Raw genomic sequence first — 19,890 nt, forward strand, 5'->3', positions numbered from 1 at the left:
CTTCCAACAGAAGGCCACACCGTCTTCTAGGATCTTGTCCCATGAATCTCAGTTGCTGTGTGGAAATCAAAAGAGAGAAAAACACTTCTTAGCTAAAGAGAATTTCCTGTGGAAGCTGAAAAGCTCAGGATCAATTCCCACTTACAGTCATGACTTTATTATTACATGACTGGGCCAGAAGCACGGGAGCCGGTTATCTCCCCTTCAGTTCCCCCTGAGGTGCTAAAGCCCCCAACTCTCCCTTATGGAAGCATGAGTCTGGGGTGGAGAGATGGGACTGGCTCGGAGAAGGTACAGCTCCCTCCGCAGCCCCAGCCCCTGCTCACTTCCTCTCCTTCGGAGAATGTAACACGCAGCCTGGACATTGGCTCCACGGTCTCCTCGGGCTGAGGTCTTCCCCCGTGGGCTGCTCCTCCTCATTCTCCTTTGCTCCTTGCTTCTCCTCCTCCTCTCCTCCTCCTCCACCTCCTCCTCGGTGGTGCTCTCGGATTCCACATCGCCCATCATCTGGGCCATGGTGAGATGGAAGACATGGCAGCTGAAGCCCTCCTGGACACCGTACCGCACGTGCTGCCGGAGGATCTCCAAGGTGGGGAACACCCGGCAGCAGGCCATGCACCTGAAGCCGGCCTCCATGGTCACCAGCCAGTCCGGTGTCTTGGCCCTGGGTCTCTCCTGGACTGCAGCTGACCCTGATGGGCTGTATGGCTCTGCCCTTTCCTCACACTCTTTCTCCGCCCCAGTGGGCTCACTGTCAGACAGGCGGTTTCTGGTGGACACAGCAGAGCGGGGAGAACCTACCCGCACATCCTCAGGAAGGGTCACTTCTTCTATCCTCAGCCGCTTTTCTAGCAACCCCAAGGGTTTCTCTGTCTCCCAGGAGACAGCTACACCCTTGATCGTTTTCACCCGCATGTAGTATATTTTCATGCCTCTTTCCTCTTTGTTTGTATACAGAGAGGTCTTACTGAATGAAGGGGATGAGAAGGCGACACACTGTGGTGGGGGAGCGGTCTCCCCTTCTTCCTGAACCCGGGCTAGGGCTGCTCTAGGCCGGGGAGTGTCTCGATGTAATCTCCAGATTCCTGGGAAAGGAAATTAAAAACATAATAACATGCTCGGGCCATGCTGGAAGCTGAGGGAGCAGGTGTGGTAGATGAGAGAGGGACATTTGCATGACGTAGCTGTGTCATGAGCTTGGTGTCTGTTGGCCGTAGGATGGAGTGGTGTATCTGGTGTCATCTGTGGGCTTTTCATCTGCGTGTGGGGGGATACTGGAGCGGTGGCTATATACAGGGGTGTGGAGTATGGTGGTGAGGGCTGTGGTATGTGAGGGATGTGGGAGGATGCGTGTACTACGAGGAGTGTGAGTTTGGGAATATCGGTGGTGCATTACTTGTGGAATGGGGGTGTAGGAGAGGAGCACTGTGGATCACGTGCTTGGGGTTTACGTGTGCACTGAGAATGGCTGTGCCTGGAGAGCGGATGTATGTGTGAGCTGGGTGGACCTCAGCTGGATGGTCCTGCTCTCAGGCTGGAGGTCTATGATGAAGAACTCTGTCCTTCTCAGGAAGCAAAGGCAAAGGCAAACCCTACATTTTCCTCTGAAGATGCTTAATCTGGTCCCTCTGCCCTCCACCTCAAGCCCAGACCTTTCCGGCCCCTGCTCCTTAACTTCCCCACCATGGTGGTACCAGGATTCACACGCCCCCAGACTCAGCTGAGATCCACGCCCTCGTACAGCTCAGCCATCCTGCTCAGGCTCCTCCACAGAGCCCTCAGCCCCTCTGTTGACCCTGGGTTTCCTCTCAGCCTCCCTGGGATCTGTGTGCCTCCTGCCTCCCAGCCAAGCAGCCCCTCACCTGAGGAGCCCCGCGCCCTTACCACCACGGATGAGCTTGCGTGGAGAAGAAGCACAGAAGTATTCAGAGGCAGAGGGGACCTCCCCTGCCCCTGGGCTGCAGCCTTGGGCCACCACAGGAGATCCAAGCTGAGGGGGATCCTCTTGTGACTTCGAGATTCCTGAGGGAGGAATGAAAGGCTCAGGGTGGGTTCCTCAATCCTCTGGCCACAAATATTTACTGACGGTCTGACATGTGTCAGGTGCAGTGAATACACACAGTTGAGAGTGTGGTTCCCAGTGGATACTCCAGTATTTAATTAAAATCAATACTTATTCTGTCAGTGTCTTGTGGGTAATGTGGGCCTAGGTGGTGACTGTGAGTATGTGTGAAGAGTGAGTGATGTCTATCACTTAAGTCTGTGGTAAGTGTGGGGTTGGCGTGGGGAGCACAGTGCAGATGGGTGTATCTGTATCTGTGGCCTCTGTGTGCATGATTTCTGTTCACAAGTCAGGAATTCTGGGACATGTAACTTTTCCTCATCACACGGTGTGGCTTGTATTTATGGTGTGTGTTCATTCATTCATTCACCAAGGTTCAGTAAGCAGCTACTCCTATGTATCCGGCACTCTTCCATTGTTCTAGTCTCTGGTAAGGCTGCACATTCTAGTAGAGGAAGACAAACACTAAACAACAATACAATAAATACATAACACATCAGCTGGCGGTAAGTATATAAGGGTTGCCAGACTTAGCAAACAAAAATACAGGGCACCCGGTTAAATTTCAATTTCAGATAAACCCAGAATAATTTTGTAGTGTAAGTATTCCCATGCAGTATTTGGTCTTACTTATTTTTCGTGTAAGTATGGCCCATACAATATTTGGGACATACTCATACTGAAAAATTACTTGTTGTTTATCTGGAATTCAAATTTAACTGGACAGCCCGTATTTTATCTGGCAACCCTGACATGGGTTAGTGAGACTGTGCTTTACTGTGGTTTGTACAAAGCGGGTCTGGCATCACTAAAGAATGTGTTAGAAGTGTGGTGTGTATGACATGTGACTGGTTCTTACAGAGGTATTTAGAGATAGCTGAAGTTAGCTGTGTTTGCGAGAGTTGAGGAGATACATATATATATAGTGTGTGTGTCATATATATATAGTGTGTGTGTCTATATACATATCTCATCTCCAGCGTTTGGTGTTGGAGGAGAGGATTGTGACACAGGTGGGTTGTATGAGAACGTAGTTCAGGAGTGATGCGTGTATATACCTACATGTGCTGTGTGTGGTTTAATAAGGAAGTTATATGTGGGGTGTGTGATATATTTGCTGTATCAGAGTGTACATGGGTGTATGAGTTACTGCCTCATAAAACACCCCTAACAAGAATTCTGTACACACTCTTACATACACCGAGTGTCACCCAGGTCCAGGCAGGGTGACAAGAACTTTACCATGCAGACTTTATATCTGATGAGCACTCTACCCCCATTCATCCCGCTCTTCTCTCCACTACCACACACACACACACACACTCACACTCACACACACACACACTGGAATATAGAGAAAAATATTCTGAATGGTGAGACAGGGGCAGTCATTGCCTTCCCCAGCCTGTCCCAGCCACTGCCTGAAAATCTGCCTGCTGTCTAGACCTCCACTCCCAGGGCCCATCCTAGTCTCCAGGACCCTAGGCCTGGTAGGAGCTACTGGGCTCTAATCTGGGGCAGAGGCCTCCAGCTGGAAGTCTGGGGTAGGCTCCACTCTGCCCCCACTTCCTCACGTGACCACCCCTCTCCCAGGGCAAGCTACTCGCCTACGTTTAAGGTTTAAGGCACGCAGGCACCAGGTGGCCCGTGGCTCTCAGAGCTCCCCGCAGGACCCTGAGGACATCTCTCACCCCCGCCCATGCGGGCTCAGTCTCTGGAAAGCCCTTCCCTTCCCTTGATCTCCTTTGGGAAATTCTTCCTGTCGAAGGAATAAAACCTCCTTGCCTTCAATGACACCATCCCTAGACAAACAATCTCCTTTCGAACTGCATTCCACTTCTCAAGATACTTTTCAACAAGGCCTTCAACTCATGGGGCTTCTCTTTCCACTTTGGCAAAAGGGGCCAAGCAGCTCATGGGTCTCTCTCAGCATCCTTGCATCCTTCACACCCCCACCTCATGACCCCAGGGGAAGATCAAAGAGAATAAGAGAGAACTCGGGGACTGAGAAAAGCTGCACCTCTAGGTCTGTGCAAGCAGGATGCAGCCTGCTGTGAGTCCGACAAAGCTCCAGGCCCGGCAGCCCCAGGAGAGGGTCCTCAGACCAGCGGAGCTGACCTCCCATCTCCCAGGGGCACCTGGCCGTTCTGTGCCGTCTCACACCACAGGGACCCTCCGCGTGGATACGGCAGCATCAGTGAGACAAGGTCTCTCGCACCCTGTTTCACAGGTGACACGTTCTCAGTACCCCCCTTCCTAGAGAAGGCTCAGTTTGGCAGAAACCCATGTGCCCCAGACAAGTTGCCCCCCACATACCTCCTCCCTTCTCGGCAGTTTCCTGGGACTCTTCACTTTCCAGATGTTTCCTCTTTTGTCGCCGTCTCATCGTACCAACTGGAAGATTCCCTTAGAAGATGCCTCACGTCCAACTCCTCCTCTTCCCTACAGGTTGGCCCTCCTTGGCTTTTGGGAAATCCGTTGAAATGATTCAATACAAATAAAAATAGTCAAGTCTCCTAAATGGCTGAACAACTTGGACCACTTAGTGAACAAGCAGTACTGCCTAGTGCTCACCAGGGCTGTTAAGTTTCAAAGGTTGCCAGGCCTACAGCAGAATTCTCTAACCTCAGTGATGACATCAGAGCATTCTGTGGACCTAGGTTCAACAGTCTCTGCAACAGCACATACCCCATTTTCAAGAACAACTCCTTTTTCCCAGCAGAACCTTTCCCATGAATTCAACTCTCACATCTTTCAAATGTGGCAGGATACTTTGAGATGTTAATCTGTTCCTGTTCATTTTTTTCCTTTTCTTCCTTTATTTCACCCTTTCCCTTCTGCATTCAAGTGGGTAGCAGACCCTATGTTCACTGGCCAGTGGAAGAGCCCAACAGGACATAGCAGAAATAGCATGCTGATCATCTTGGCTTTTATTTCTAAAATCGCAAACTCCATGGAAAAGAGAGGATACTTGAGCAGAAACATAACAGAAGCAGGTTTTTGAAATTAGGTACTGTCTTGTTTCCCTACTGGAGTGTTGAAATGTGCTAATTAAGTCAGAGAGAGATGTCTCTAAATCCCGGAGGAGAAAAGGCCTCTCAAGTGTGGCTGGAGGGGTAAATGGAGCAAAAATTCCAAAAGGAGATGGCTATAGTGTGCATACAAGCAGAATCATGGCAACCTGTCCCACGCATGGCACAGGAGCCACCAAACCTAAAGGAGGCATGGCCCCCGAGCTGATGGGCATCTACACTTACAACTGTGGGCTCCAGTCAACAATGATCATGCTTCCACCCACTCCCTCAAAACCTTGGCCCCGTATGACTTCCAAATAGGGATGGCGGAAATCCAAACAGGACACCAGCAGGATCAAGGCTTAAAATACAAATTACGTGCAGTTATAAAAAAATTTTCGTACTATTTCTTGCACACCTCTGCTTGTGGGCTGTAATTTATACCAGTTATAAGTGGCAATGCATCTGGATCCTCCTGATTCCACTCTAGAATTAGAGACACCTCATTTTGAGGTAGTGGCCAGGATCCAGTGGGAAGATTGGTGCACAGGATGAGGTAGCCTCCCAGAAGTCACTGCTTTCATTAGACATACCACATGGACTGAGGCGGGTCCCAATTTGAAAGGGCACTGCAGAATGACTTAAGGTTTCAGGCAGCGGGAGAGTGAAGAGAGGACAACTTCAGCCTTGTGAGGGTTTGCTGATGAGATTCAATCTTCCTGCTTCTTGGAGAATCCCTAGAAAAGAAGGGGCAAGGAGGAGTTTTTTTCTTAATTTTTTTGTGCTAGAAATTTTCAAACATACACAAAGTAAAGAGAATGATATAAAAGGAATGCAGCACCACTTACCCATCACCCAGTTGCAACAATGATCAAAAGTCTGCCATTCTTCTTCTGCTACACACACACACACAAACACACTCACTCACTCGCACACTTTTAGTTTTTTGTGTATTTATTTTGGTTTAGGAGTTTGGGGAGGGTGGGGGAAGTGCTGTTTTTTATTGTAAATCTCAGACATTATGTCATTTCTCCTTACATGCCACAGTATTTACCTCCAACAGATAAAAACTTGTTTCTAACATAACATCATTATCTCACCCAACAAATTTAATCATCATTTCTTTTACCACAATAACTAAGCCATACTCAATTGCCTCCAAATGTGTTTAAATGTCTTTTTTATACATGATCTATTGAAATCAAGATCTAAAGAAGGTCCACGCCTTGCAATATGTCCATGTGTCTTTTAGTCTACAACAGTTCTCCCTCCCTTTGATTTGGCACCGATTTATTGAAGAAACTAAGTAATTTATCCTGTAGAATTGTCCACAGGAGTCTGTTGATTGTATCCCTGTGATGTCATTTAAGATGTTCCCTATTACCTCTATTTCCTTATAAACAGGTAGTTATAGCTAGAGAATTAATTAGATTTAGATTCGATTTCATGTTACTACAAGATTATTTTATAAGTGATGCTGTGTACCTTCCTATTGCTTTGCAACAGTAAGTACAAAAAGTTGTCCGGTTTTTAATGAAGTTAAGATTGATCAGTGAGCTCACGTACTGTCAGCTTGGTCCCTCCATCCATAATGATGAGGAACCACAATGCTCCTCACCAACCATTCAACAAAGAGTATTAACAACCGGTGATAATCACCACTTCCTTAGGAGCTGAACTTTCATTAGAAGTTCTAATGCCGTCATTCCAAGGAGGATGATTCTTAAGGCATCTTTCTTAGACCCTGAATTTCTGAAAGAAATGAACCTCTCCTCAGAAAAGGAAAGATGATTCCAAACGTACCAGCTCAGGTTCTCCAACCTAGAGCCAATGGGTTCATCACAGCAAGCCCCAGCTAGGTTGGGACATACTTTTGTCATTCCTTCATTTCTCTGTCCATTCTTCATTATAGAAACCGTTATTTAGCCCCTACTATGTGCCAGGCTCTCTAGATTCTGTACTTGAACATTTAAGAACAAAAGAGATGCAAAGAGTTTCTCTCAAGGAGCTTAATTCTAGAGGAGAAGATAGACCATTTTTTTTAAATAAGTAAAATACCTAGTAGGTTAGATATTTGCAAGTACCATGATGAAAAAGAAAACAAGCAACTGGATATGGGACTATAGGAAATAGGGCAATTTCTATGCTGAATGGGAGATCATGGAAGGCTTCACTAAAAGGGCCTCATCTCAGTAGTACCTGAGGGCAATAAGGGAGCTTAGAGCCAAGGTTACATTTTTCAGGCAAAAAGAGACTGGAGTCTGGGTCAGGGGTTGCCTGGCCTGTTTGAATACCAGGAAGAAAGCCAGTGTGGCTGAGGGAGGGAGAGAGTGGTAAGAGGGGAAGTCAGAGGGATAATGAGGAACCAAATTATATAGGGTTTTAGAGGCTACTGCTCAAACTTTGGCTTTTACTCTGAGTGACATGGGAAGCTTGGAGAGTTTTAAATGAGAAATTACATGTTAAAAGATCACTCTAATTGCTTTGTTAAGAACAGACTTTTGGGAGGCAAGGTCAGAATCAGAGAGAACAGTGGGCCTATTGCAATAAACCAGGAATGAGATGAACCATAAAAGGAAAAATAGGTAAACTAGACATTATCAAAACTAAAATCATTTGGTACGTGAAAGATTCTTTTAAGAGTATAAGAAGTCAAGCTAGAGACTGGGAGAAAATATTTACAAACTACATAGCCAACAAAGAAGTAAGTCTATAACATATAAAGAACGCTCAAACTCAACAGTAAGAAAATAAACAATTTGATTAGAAAATGGACAAGAGATATGAAGAAATGCTTCACTGAAAAGGATATACAAATCGCAAATAAGCACATGAAATGATGTTTCATATCACTAGCCATTAGGAAAATGAAAATGAAAACCATAATGAGATATCACCACTCATCTATCAGAATAGCTATGGGATTCAGGTAAAAAATTAGCTTGCTTCTCCAAACAAATTTTTCTTAGCACCTGTCAAGTCACTATGAAAGGTACAGTCAAGAAACATTTTGCTATCCACGGAAGAGCAAGTAAGTTAACACTGGAGAAAACACTTCATAAACCATACAAGCTGCACAAAGGTGAGGCGCAACAGTTACCCTCAGGAGCTGTAACTCTGAATACTTTTAACCTCAAATGGACCATGAACTTCTCTGTTCCAACCTAAGATTCTATAGCCGTTTCTCAGTAACCTCAGGGGATTGGTTCCAGGAGCCCCTGCAGACACCAAAATCCACAGATGCTCAAGTCCCTTATGTACAATGGCATAATATAGTCAGCCCTCCTTATCCACAAGTTTCGCATACGCAGACTTAACCAACCATGGATAGAAATTTTGATTCACATTTGGTTGAATCTAAGGATGTGTATTTACTGAAATAAATCCACCCATAAGTGGACCCACGCAGTTCAAACCCACGTTGTTCAAGAGTCAGCTGTAGTACCAAGTCCAATGTGGAGGGACAGGGGGTTCCCCGTATCACCAAGCCATTATCAGACACCACCTGAGTGTTGTACAAACGCAGCTCAATTCTGACACTATTTACACAAAGATAGCGTCAGATTCCACAGATTAAGGGCTCAGTCCTACAAGACTGCTCCTACCACACACACACACACACACACACACACACACACACTCAGACACCAGTAGCAAATAATGCACGTTTCCATCCTTGCTTCTGACCAACCAGATGTTGCTTTCGGCTTGATTAATCCATTCACACAAAGCGGGTTCACAGAACTCAGAGAAACACTTTACTTACTAGATAACCATTTTACTTACTACATATTACAAGTTTTATATATATATAGACTCAGGAATAGCCAGATGGAAGAGATGCATAAGGTAAGGCATAGGGAAAGTGTCTAAATCTTTCATGGTCTCTGAGCATGCTACTCTCCTCATATCTCCACATGTTCACTGACTCAGAAGCAATCCAAACCCCCTCCTTTTGGGTTTTTATGGAGGCTTATTAACATAAGCATGATTGATTAAATCATTTGCCTTTGGTGAATGATTCAACCTCCAGCCCCTCTGACCTCTTCAGAGGGGTGGGAATGAAAGTTCCAACCCTCTAATCACTTGGTTGGCTCCACTAGCAACCAGCCTCCGTCCTTAGACACCTTTATTGCTCTCAGCACTTAGGAAATTCCAAGGGTTTTAGCAGCTCTGTGCCAGAAACATTGAAGACCAAATATCTATTTCCTATTATATCACACAACTGCCTTCAATTTCTACAGCACTGCCTTCAAGAGGTTGCCCAGTCCATATTTCAGTATTTCCAATGATAGGAAACAATTCCCCTCAAAACAGCTTTGACATTTATGTATAGAACACTTAAACTTTAATTTAGGAAAAAGAAGGATCTTCCATATCCATGGGGCTTTCCCTATGCATCCCAGTGATACTCTTTGAAGACCGTATCAATCAAGAATAAGCTTGACATTTTATTGTCACAAATAATTCCTCCAAATCTCAGGGGTTTAAAACAACAAAGGTTCATTTCCCGCTCCCTGTGCATGGGCTGCACGTGGCTGGCTAGGCGTTCTGCTCTCCGCTCTCCTTATTCCTGCCCCCAGCTTGACGAAGCCACCTCTCTCAGTCATCTTTGTAGAGAGAAAGAATTCTGGAGCCTCACACTGGCAGTGTGAGTTCTGGCCCAAAAGTAACACACATCACTTCCACCCAAAATTGTTGACCACCATCTTATTTTTAGGGAAACCACTGCCCAAAACCGCCTGCCCTGACCAGGCCCGATAGTAACCACTTGCACGAGTTATCTTACAACAGGAGGTCCTGGTAAGGAACGCGGAACTAACAAACTACCACCAACCGGAAGAATTCAGGAAAGGTCAAAAGGAGAGAGGAGACTCCAGTCCATATGCCCTACCAACCTCCCAGAATCCTTCTCGCTGGAACCTATCTTAGCTGAGCAATGTGTGCACCACCAGAAAGGATCCTGAGGCAGAATGATCGGCCAGAGACAACCCGGAAACTAACCCCATTACCATAAAACCTGAGACTGTGAGCCACATGGCAGAGCAGTTCTCCTGGGTTCCCTTACCCTGCTGCTCTCCGCCCGGACACCCCTTCCTAATAAAGTCTCTTGCATTGTCAGCACGTGTGTCTCCTCAGAAAATTCATTTCTGAGTGGTAGACAAGAGCCCACTCTTGGGCCCTGGAAGAGGTCCCTCTTCCTGCAACATTATCATGTGTCTCTCCATTTTCTAGACTCCTTAGGCAAAAATCATTGTGAACAATACTACTGAAGAGTACAGAAACCATACAGAAAAATTCTAATCCCTCCCTGTTAAATATGACACTTGACAAAACCATCAAGCTATGCATTCACAAAACTGGGTCTAGAACTCAGATCACTTAGGTCATGATTCAGAACCTTTTCCCACTATGCTATGTTAGGACTTTTATACCAAGACAATGTAGTTGGGTTAATAATGCCTTTACTTCATTTTTTTTTTCATAAATTGATTCAGGAGGGAGGCTTTGGAAGCCCCTAAAACACTTGCCTTAAACTGAAAAGCAACTGGAAAATAATCCCACTGCCTTTTGAAATGTTTGACCTAGTAAAGATGAGATGTCTGGGAGGCTTTTATGTTCTGAATATAGGGAATAAAAAGGAAACAATCTTCCTAAGACTTTAAGAAACAGGCGGAAAAACTCTTGACTCCCACTTTGCTATTTTGATTAGCTTGTTGACACTTCAGTTCTTTGAGTAATAGCAGTGGCAACAGCTAGAGTTTAGCCAAGATAAAAGTATATATAATAGTGTGGCAGCCCCTGCAGAACCACATACCACTGTAAATGCTTTAGCTCAATCCTATTTGCTCATAGGTCTGTGCAAAGTAACAAATGGTTCTGAAACACTTATTCCAAATAGCTTCCTTATTATTACTTTAAAGATAACTTGGCTGCCAAATACTTGCTCCCTGGTGAAAAAGAATGCATATATGGGAGGAGGATTTATGTATCAAGATATGCTGCTTATTTTGCTCCCGCTGATACAATGCACATCTAATGAATTAGAGATAATCTTCCTCTCTTCCCCAAATTGTAGACAAATGAGTATGTCGTTCCTCCCTCCCTTCAATTCATCCTGGTCATAGTTATTTTCTTTAAGAATATTATTCCCCTGCTCAAATCTTAAATGGCTTCTCAATGCGAGAAGAATAAAACCTAAAATATTCAACCGAACATTCACAGCCCTAGGATTGAAGACCCTGCTGAGTTTTCCAGACTAAGCATAACACTCACCTTCTCGCCTCCACTCAACTAGGCCAGACTTCCCTCCCTCCATCAGAGGACAGGCGCTTACTCAAGTCATTTCTTTCAAAAGTATAATTTTTCAAAGTTCAATTAAAATCCCACTTTCTACAGGAAGCCCTTCCAGATATCCCAGTGAGAATGGACCCAGCATTTTCCCAGCATGCTAGTTGTACCTCTGTGATAACTCTTTTCCCATTCTCCACTCGGGCAGACTCTTCATGAATGTGTCTGATTTCCCCCACAACATAGAGTAGGATCCCTTGTAAAGTAGAGGCCAAGATTCCTTATCTCTGGATTTTCCACATCTCCTTGCACTGAGTATGATCCCTAGCAGGACCCTGTGGGGTTCCTGGGCACAAAAGCCTATATCGGTGTCCCCCATTTCTTGATTACAGGAAATAGGCTTCGTTCAGCCTCCATGACCTTCCCTGAGTTCCAACGAGAAGGTTCAAATAGTTGCTGATTAGGGAAGGGAGGGGATGCAGACAAGGGAGGAATAGTCAAAAGAAACAATACTGCAGCCTTGGGGCAGGGTCCTGGTTCCCCCTCAAGGGATACAGATAACAATATCTTTGAGCTGTTTTGCAGATACTGAAAGCCCCACCAGGGGGGAGAAGTCAACGGTGTGCTACCCACAAACACACAAACCCCAGAACCAGTTGGAACCGTAAGGTTGATGATGCTGACTCCCACTTACCTCACCACCAACCAATCAGAGGAATGTCCATGAGCTGATCACACCCTCCTCTCTGAACGATTACTATAAAACTCCTCACAACCCTCTCCGGGTCAGGGACACAGAGTTTTGAGGGCAATTGCCTGCTCTAGCCCCCTTTGCCTGGCAAAGCAATAAAGCTATTCTTTTCTACTTCACCCAAAACTCTGTCTTGAGATTTAATTCGGTGTTAGGGTACAGATGCCGGATTCGGCTTCAAGTATGAGCTCCCCTACTTGCTCCCCTAACCCGCAAAAAAACAAAAGCTTAAATAAATTACCAAAGTACTCGATCTTCTTCCTCCCTAGGCCAAACAATGTCCTGACCAGTGGCCTCTCTTCTTTTTCCCCATACCAGCATAGAAATGCCATCTCTGCATTTATGTTTGCCTGTCACCATGTTCATGTAACTGAACAAAAGTGACAGCCCTGTTCATCCCATGTCCTGTGTAATCCACCCAACTCCCTTCATCTCCATCTAAAACTGTTTTTTACACTGCCTAAAATTTAACCATAGAGAAGTAGTACTTTGAATATTTACCCCTCAAAGATTTTTATTAAAATACAAGGAACCTCATGAGAAGTGGTGCCTTAATTTAAACCATCATCAGCCATTGTTTTAGCAAGGACTAGGGGAAAACAGGCTGAGGATTGGGCCATTTTTGAATGGGATTGGAAATGTAGAGACAGGAAAAAGAAGAAATGGTATCTGGTCAGGAGGTAGATGTTGGGGAGGTGGTGAAAAAGTACCAAAAATAAATATTCAACTTCCTCATAAATTTGCAACAGACGAAATCTTCCTGAGCTGGTGTCCCTGTGTGAAGCAATGTATTAAGGACATAAGACATACAGATCCACTGCAAATTAAGAATGTTAATAAACTGAGCTGAGACTCAGAGAGTTCAAATAACTAGGGTTGAGAAGAATATTCGAAGTTTATTTTTAAAGGAGCCCAGAGATTGAGGTAAAACCCACAACTGTAAAGAACACCTTTCCATCAGGGACTTAGCTTCTACGTATGAATTGTAAGTAAAGCAAGCAGCCTTAGAAAGCAGAATCAGATGATTACTGGTGCCTAGGAAAACCTCTGGCCTAAAGAAGTAATCTGAAGTTAGCCCCATCTTCCTCTAAACCCATTTGGTAGGGTTTTGAAAATCTCCTGCATGAACCTAATACACTTGACATGAATTCATGGAAGTAAATGAGGTTAACAGGATCTGACCAACATCTTAGTGTCTCTTCCAAAGGATGGGCAGTGTATCCATCATGAGGAAGGGAATATGAAATGCTCACAAATCCCATGATTAAAATGCCTCTTGGTCTATAAATCATGTTTCCCTGCTATTCATAGCTCTGAAAAGGATTAGAGAGAAACCGACTCCTGGGTGTGACAACTGGGGTCACTGAAGATTCGATGTTGCCATGAGCCCACAGAGTCTGCCCTGCAGAAAGCAGTAAAATGATCAAACCCCCACTCCTTCTGCTGGAATATTTACTGTTGACACAAGAATTCAGCTGTAGACTATGAGCAAAAACGATTCACAGGCGAATTCTATCCAACATTTAGAGAAGAGCTAATACCTATCCTTCTCAAACTCTTCCAAAATATAGCAGAGGTAGGAACACTCCCAAACTCATTCTATGAGGCCACCATCACCCTGATACCAAAACCAGACAAAGATGTCACAAAGAAAGAAAACAACAGACCAATATCACTGATGAACACAGATGCAAAAATCCTCAACAAAATACTGGCAAACAGAATCCAGCAGCACATTAAAAGGATAATACACCACGATCGAGTGGGGTTTATCCCAGTAATGCAAGGATTCTTCAATATATGCAAATCAATCAATGTGATAAACCATATTAACAAATTGAAGGAGAAAAACCATATGATCATCTAAATAGATGCAGAAAAAGCTTGTGACAAAATTCAACACCCATTTATGAAAAAAGCTCTCCAGAAACTAGGCATAGAGGGAACTTACCTCAACATAATAAAGGCCATATATGACAAACCCACAGCCAACATCATTCTCAATGGTGGAAAACTGAAACCATTTCCACTAAGATCAGGAACAAGACAAGGTTGCCTTCTCTCACCACTATTTTCCAACATAGTTTTGGAAGTTTTAGCCACAGCAATCAGAGAAGAAAAAGAAATAAAAGGAATCCAAATCGGAAAAGAAGAAGTAAAACTGTCACTGTTTGCAGATGACATGATACTATACACAGAGAATCCCAAAGATGCTACCAGAAAACTACTAGAGCTAATCAAGGAATTTGGTAAAGTAGCAGGATATAAAATTAATGCACAGAAATCTCTTGCATTCCTATACACTAATGATGAAAAAGCTGAAAGAGAAATTAAGGAAACACTCCCATCTACCATTACAACAAAAAGAATAAAATACCTAGGAATAAACCTACCTAAGGAGACACAAGACCTGCATGCAGAAAACTACAGTATACTGATGAAAGAAATTAAAGATAATACAAACAGATGGAGAGATATAACATGTTCTTGGATTGGATGAATCAATACTGGGAAAATGACTATACTACCCAAAGCAATCTACAGATTCAGTGCAATCCCTATCAAACTGCCAATGGCATTTTTCACAGAACTAGAACAAAAAATTTCACAATTTATATGGAAACACAAAAGACCCTGAATAGCCAAGGCAATCTTGAGAAAGAAAAACGGAGCTGGAGGAACAAGGCTCCCTGACTTCAGACTATACTACAAAGCTACAGTAATCAAGACAGTATGGTACTGGCACAAAAACAGAAATATAGATCAATGGAACAGGATAGAAAGCCCAGAGACAAACCCACACACATATGGTCACCTTATCGTTGATAAAGGAGGCAAGAATATACAATGGAGAAAAGACAGCCTCTTCAATAAGTGGTGCTGGGAAAACTGGACAGCTACATGTAAAAGAAGGAAATTAGAACACTCCCTAACACCATACACAAAAAGAAACTCAAAATGGATTAAAGACCTAAATGTAAGGCCAGACACTATACAACTCTTAGAGGCAAACATAGGCAGACCACTCTATGACATAAATCACAGCAAGATCCTTTTTGACCTACCTCCTAGAGTAATGGAAATAAAAACAGGAATAAACAAATGGGACCTAATGAAACTTAAAAGCTTTTGCACAGCAAAGGAAACCATAAACAAGACGAAAAGACAAACCTCAGAGTGGGAGAAAATATTTGCAAACAAAGCAACTGATAAAGGATTAATCTCCAAAATGTACAGGCAGCTCCTGCAGCTCAACATCAAAAAAACAAACAACCCAATCCAAAAATGGGCAGAAGACCTAAATAGACATTTCTCTAAATAATATATACAGATTGCCAACAAGCACATGAAAGGATGCTCAACATCACTAATCATTAGAGAAATGCTAATCAAAACTACAATGAGGTATCCCCTCACACTGGTCAGAATGGCTATCATCAAAAAATCTACAAACAATAAATGCTGGAGAGGGTGTGGAGAAAAGGGAACCCTCTTGCCCTGTTGGTGGGAATGTAAATTGATACAGCCACTATGGAGAACAGTATGGAGGTTCCTTAAAAAACTAAAAATAGAACTACCATACGACTCAGCGATCCCACTACTGGGCATATACCCTGAGAAAACCATAATTCAAAAAGAGTCATGTACCACAATGTTCACTGCAGCACTATTTACAATAGCCAGGACGTGGAAGCGACCTAAGTGTCCATCGACAGATGAATGGATAAAGAAGATGTGGCACATATATACAATGGAATATTACTCAGCCATAAAAAGAAATGGAATTGAGTTATTTGTAGTGAGGTGGATGGACCTAGAGACTGTCATACAGAGTGAAGTATGTCAGAGAAAAACAAATACTGTATGCTGATACATATATATGGGATCTAAAAAAAAAAAAATGGTTCTGAAGAATGTAGGGGCAGGACAGGGATAAAGATGCAGATGTAGAGAATGGACTTGAGGACACGGGGAGAGGGAAGGGTAAGCTGGGATGAAGTGAGAGAGTGGCATGGACACATATACACTACCAAATGTGAAATAGATAGCTAGTGGGAAGCAGCCACATAGCACAGGGAGATCAGCTTGGTGCTTTGTGTCCACCTAGAGGGGTGGGATAGGGAGGGTGGGAGGGAGACGCAAGAGGGAGGGTATATGGGGATATATATATATATATATATATATTTTTTTTTTTTAGGATTTTCTTATTTATTTATTTATTTATTTATTTTTGGCTGTGTTGGGTCTTCGGTTCGTGCGAGGGCTTTCTCCAGTTGCGGCAAGCGGGGGCCACTCTTCATCGCGGTGCGGGGACCGCTCTTCATCGCGGTGCGCGGGCCTTTCTCTATCGCGGCCCCTCCCGTCGCGGGGCACAGGCTCCAGACGCGCAGGCTCAGCAATTGTGGCTCACGGGCCCAGCCGCTCCGCGGCATGTGGGATCTTCCCAGACCAGGGCTCGAACCCGTGTCCCCTGCATTAGCAGGCAGATTCTCAACCACTGCGCCACCAGGGAAGCCCGGGGATATATATTTATGTATAGCTGATTCACTTTGTTATACAGCAGAAACTAACACACTATTGTAAAGCAATTATACTCCAATAAAGATGTTAAAAGTAAATAAATAAATAGAATAAACGTAGGTGAAATAATTAGAAAATAAGAGGGTCCCAGAATATGTGGCACCAACATTAATTGTAGGAGGATTTCAGAGAAAGCCAGTATGTGTTTTTATATGGATGAGGGAAAGGGGAGTAGTAAGGGACTGCCTCTGAGGACAAGGTAGAGCTTCCTCTGAAGCCGAAAAGACAAAAGAAATTTGCAAAGTGAAATAGTGTGCATACATGAAGCAGGAAAATGATACTGCAAGCAGCAGGAAGTAATAAGGAGAAGGCAGCCATACAAAGAAGAGTTCTGCAAAGTTATTTATATTTATGAAAGAAATCATGATACAGTAAAAAAAAAAAAAAAAAAAGTTAGGGCCTAGGAAGGAAGCCTTGAGCCAGGCAGGCCTGGGTGTCTATCCCAGCTCCACCACTTTCTATGTGACCATGAGCAAGTTATTTAGGAGACCTGAACCTAGATTTTCCTAAATTAAATGTAGAGCTGTTACGCATAGTAGAAATAATGGGATAGCCTGCTTATAGGTACTCGACAACTTTAAGCTGTTATTATTGTTGGTGGTGGTATTTAAACTGCTCGACACAAACCATCAATGTAGTACAAATGATCAGGCCAAAAAGTGTCACCCTGGTCAACTGTATTAACAAAAATAATCTGTAAAAAACTTATAAAAGGCTGATTGCATGTCCTTTTAGTATTTTACTGGAGCACTGCTAACAGCCTCACCCCAAAATTACTTAACTCTATAGGGAGATATACTCTGTCTTGTTACTTACTATTAATTAAGCCCAGACTCTGTGACATAAGATGTTAATTTGTGTCACATTTTCATTTTATATCTGTCTGAGAGTCATGCCTTTAATTTTCTGAAGATTATATTCTGACAACAACTTGAATGATGGGTTGAGCCAAAAAGATATGGTTGGTTGGGTTTTCAGAAATGCTATGTAGACAGGCACCAATTTAGCTGAGAATAAAAAACAGAAAATAGCTTCTTTTCGGCCAGAACCTCCATCTTCCAGTAATTCGCCAAAATGACCAACACAAAGAGAAAGAGGAGGGGCACCCGCTACATGTTCTCTAGGCCTTTTAGAAAACATGGAGCTGCTCCTTTGGCCACATACATGCAAATCTACAAGAAAGGTGATATTGTAGATATCAAGGGAACGGGCACTGTTCAAAAAGGAATGCCCCACAAATGTTGCCATGGCAAAACTGGGAGAGTCTACAATGTTACCCAGCATGCTGTTGGCATCATTGTAAACATACAAGCTAAGGGCAAGATTCTTGCCAAGAGAATTAATGTGCGTATCGAGCATGTTACGCACTCTAAGAGCTGAGATAGCTTCCTGAAACGAGTGAAGGAAAATGATCAGAAAAAGAAGGAAGCCAAAGAGAAAGGTACTTGGGTTCAGCTGAAGCGCCAGCCTGCTCCCCCAGGGAAGCACACTTCGTGGGAACCAATGGAGAGAAGCCTGAACTGCTGGAGCCCACTCCCTATGAATTCATGGCATGATGGGGGTAAAGAAAATAAAAGACCTGGACTGTAAAAAAAAAAAAAAAAAAAAAAAAAGAAAATAAAAAACAAGGTACGGAGGCATCTTATTTTCAATTAAAAGTTACCACTGATTTTTTAAAAAAAACTTTCTAAGTTTTATCTCATATCCATAATATTAACCAAAAGAATGCTAGGATGGAACATAATTATAGGATACAGTGAAGAGGGTAACGAAACAATGTACCTCTAACTACATTATCCATACCTTGGTTTGGAAATGGATTCTATTTCCTTCCTTCCACATCTCAGTTTGTAGAGTTTGTCCTGGATATACTGGTTTTGCAAAACGAACCTTTCAAAAAAATGTGTTTTAGGGTTAAGAATGTTTTAATATGAAACTTTTCCACTTTGCGGGGGGGTGGTATTTGGGGGGAAGGTTGGAGAGCATAAAAGGAAGAAACAGAGACTGGACTATACTTAAATTCATAAAAATAGTAATATGATAAAATTAGTAGAGATATAGTTAGTAAAAGTTAATTCTTTGGGGCTTCCCTGGTGGCGCAGTGGTTGAGAATCTGCCTGCTAATGCAGGGGACACGGGTTCGAGCCCTGGTCTGGGAAGATCCCACATGCCACGGAGCAGCTGGGCCCGTGAGCCACAATTGCTGAGCCTGCGCGTCTGGAGCCTGTGCCCCGCAACGGGAGGGGCCGCGATGGAGAAAGGCCCGCGCACCGCGATGAAGAGCGGTCCCCGCACCGCGATGAAGAGTGGCCCCCGCTTGCCGCAACTGGAGAAAGCCCTCGCACGAACCGAAGACCCAATACAGACAAAAATAAATTAATTAATTAATTAAAAAGAAAATCCTTAAAAAAAAAAAAAAAAAAAGTTAATTCTTTGTCTTTCAAAATATAGAATCAATAAATAGTTTAATCTTGACAAATCAAAACACAGAAGAATAATCATATTAAGTAGAGTTATATAGGTAACCACCAGAACAACTTAAGAGAAGCAGTTAAAAGTAGCACTAATTGGGGGCTTCCCTGGTGGCGCAGTGGTTGAGAATCTGCCTGCTAATGCAGGAGACACGGGTTCGAGCCCTGGTCTGGGAAGATCCCACATGCCACGGAGCAGCTGGGCCCGTGAGCCACGGCTGCTGAGCCTGCGCGACTGGAGCCTGTGCCCCGCAACGGCAGGGGCCGCGATAGTGAAAGGCCCGCGCACCGCGATGAAGAGCGGTCCCCGCACCGCGATGAAGAGTGGCCCCCACTTGCCGCAACTAGAGAAAGCCCTCGCACGAACCGAAGACCCAGCACAGCCAAAAATAAATAAATAAATAAATAAATAAATAAAATTAAAAAAAAAAAAAAAGTAGCACTAATTAAGTCTGAGGAATAAGACCTGGGGTTGTTGTATAGGACAGAATAATTACATTTTTTATTTCCTAATTTTCTCTACTATTTTATTTGCTCTGTGTATATATTATTGGCTGGTTTTTTAAATAATTATAATAATAACTATAAAATAGTTATAATAATGAGAATAATCAGTGTTATCAAAGGCAAGACATCAGAAAATAAATTTCTACTGCTGCATGGAGCACAAACTGATAAAAGCTTTTGGAGCTATTTGACACTGCCTTAAAGTTTTGTTTT

The 19,890-nt window shown here is 43.5% G+C and overlaps 1 protein-coding gene and 1 pseudogene across 1 annotated transcript in view; both read right to left on the reverse strand.

The window, feature by feature from the left end:
* Positions 1–304: 304 nt before the first annotated feature.
* LOC130707063 (protein FAM170A-like) lies at positions 305–4,723 on the reverse strand (annotated as a pseudogene).
* A 523-nt stretch (positions 4,724–5,246) lies between these two features.
* The window catches only part of LOC130707054 (peroxisomal multifunctional enzyme type 2-like), a 63,875-nt gene continuing 49,231 nt past the window's right edge, over positions 5,247–19,890 (reverse strand). Inside the window, exons 18-19 of the mRNA XM_057539724.1 lie at positions 18,503–18,589; positions 5,247–5,813 (exon numbers count right to left, since the gene is read on the reverse strand). Coding sequence (XP_057395707.1) covers positions 5,787–5,813; positions 18,503–18,589 — 114 coding nt within the window. The 3' untranslated portion in view covers positions 5,247–5,786. The remainder of the gene's footprint in view (positions 5,814–18,502; positions 18,590–19,890) is intronic.

The sequence above is a fragment of the Balaenoptera acutorostrata genome, chromosome 2 (assembly GCF_949987535.1).
Source record: "Balaenoptera acutorostrata chromosome 2, mBalAcu1.1, whole genome shotgun sequence".
NCBI lineage: Eukaryota > Metazoa > Chordata > Mammalia > Artiodactyla > Balaenopteridae > Balaenoptera > Balaenoptera acutorostrata.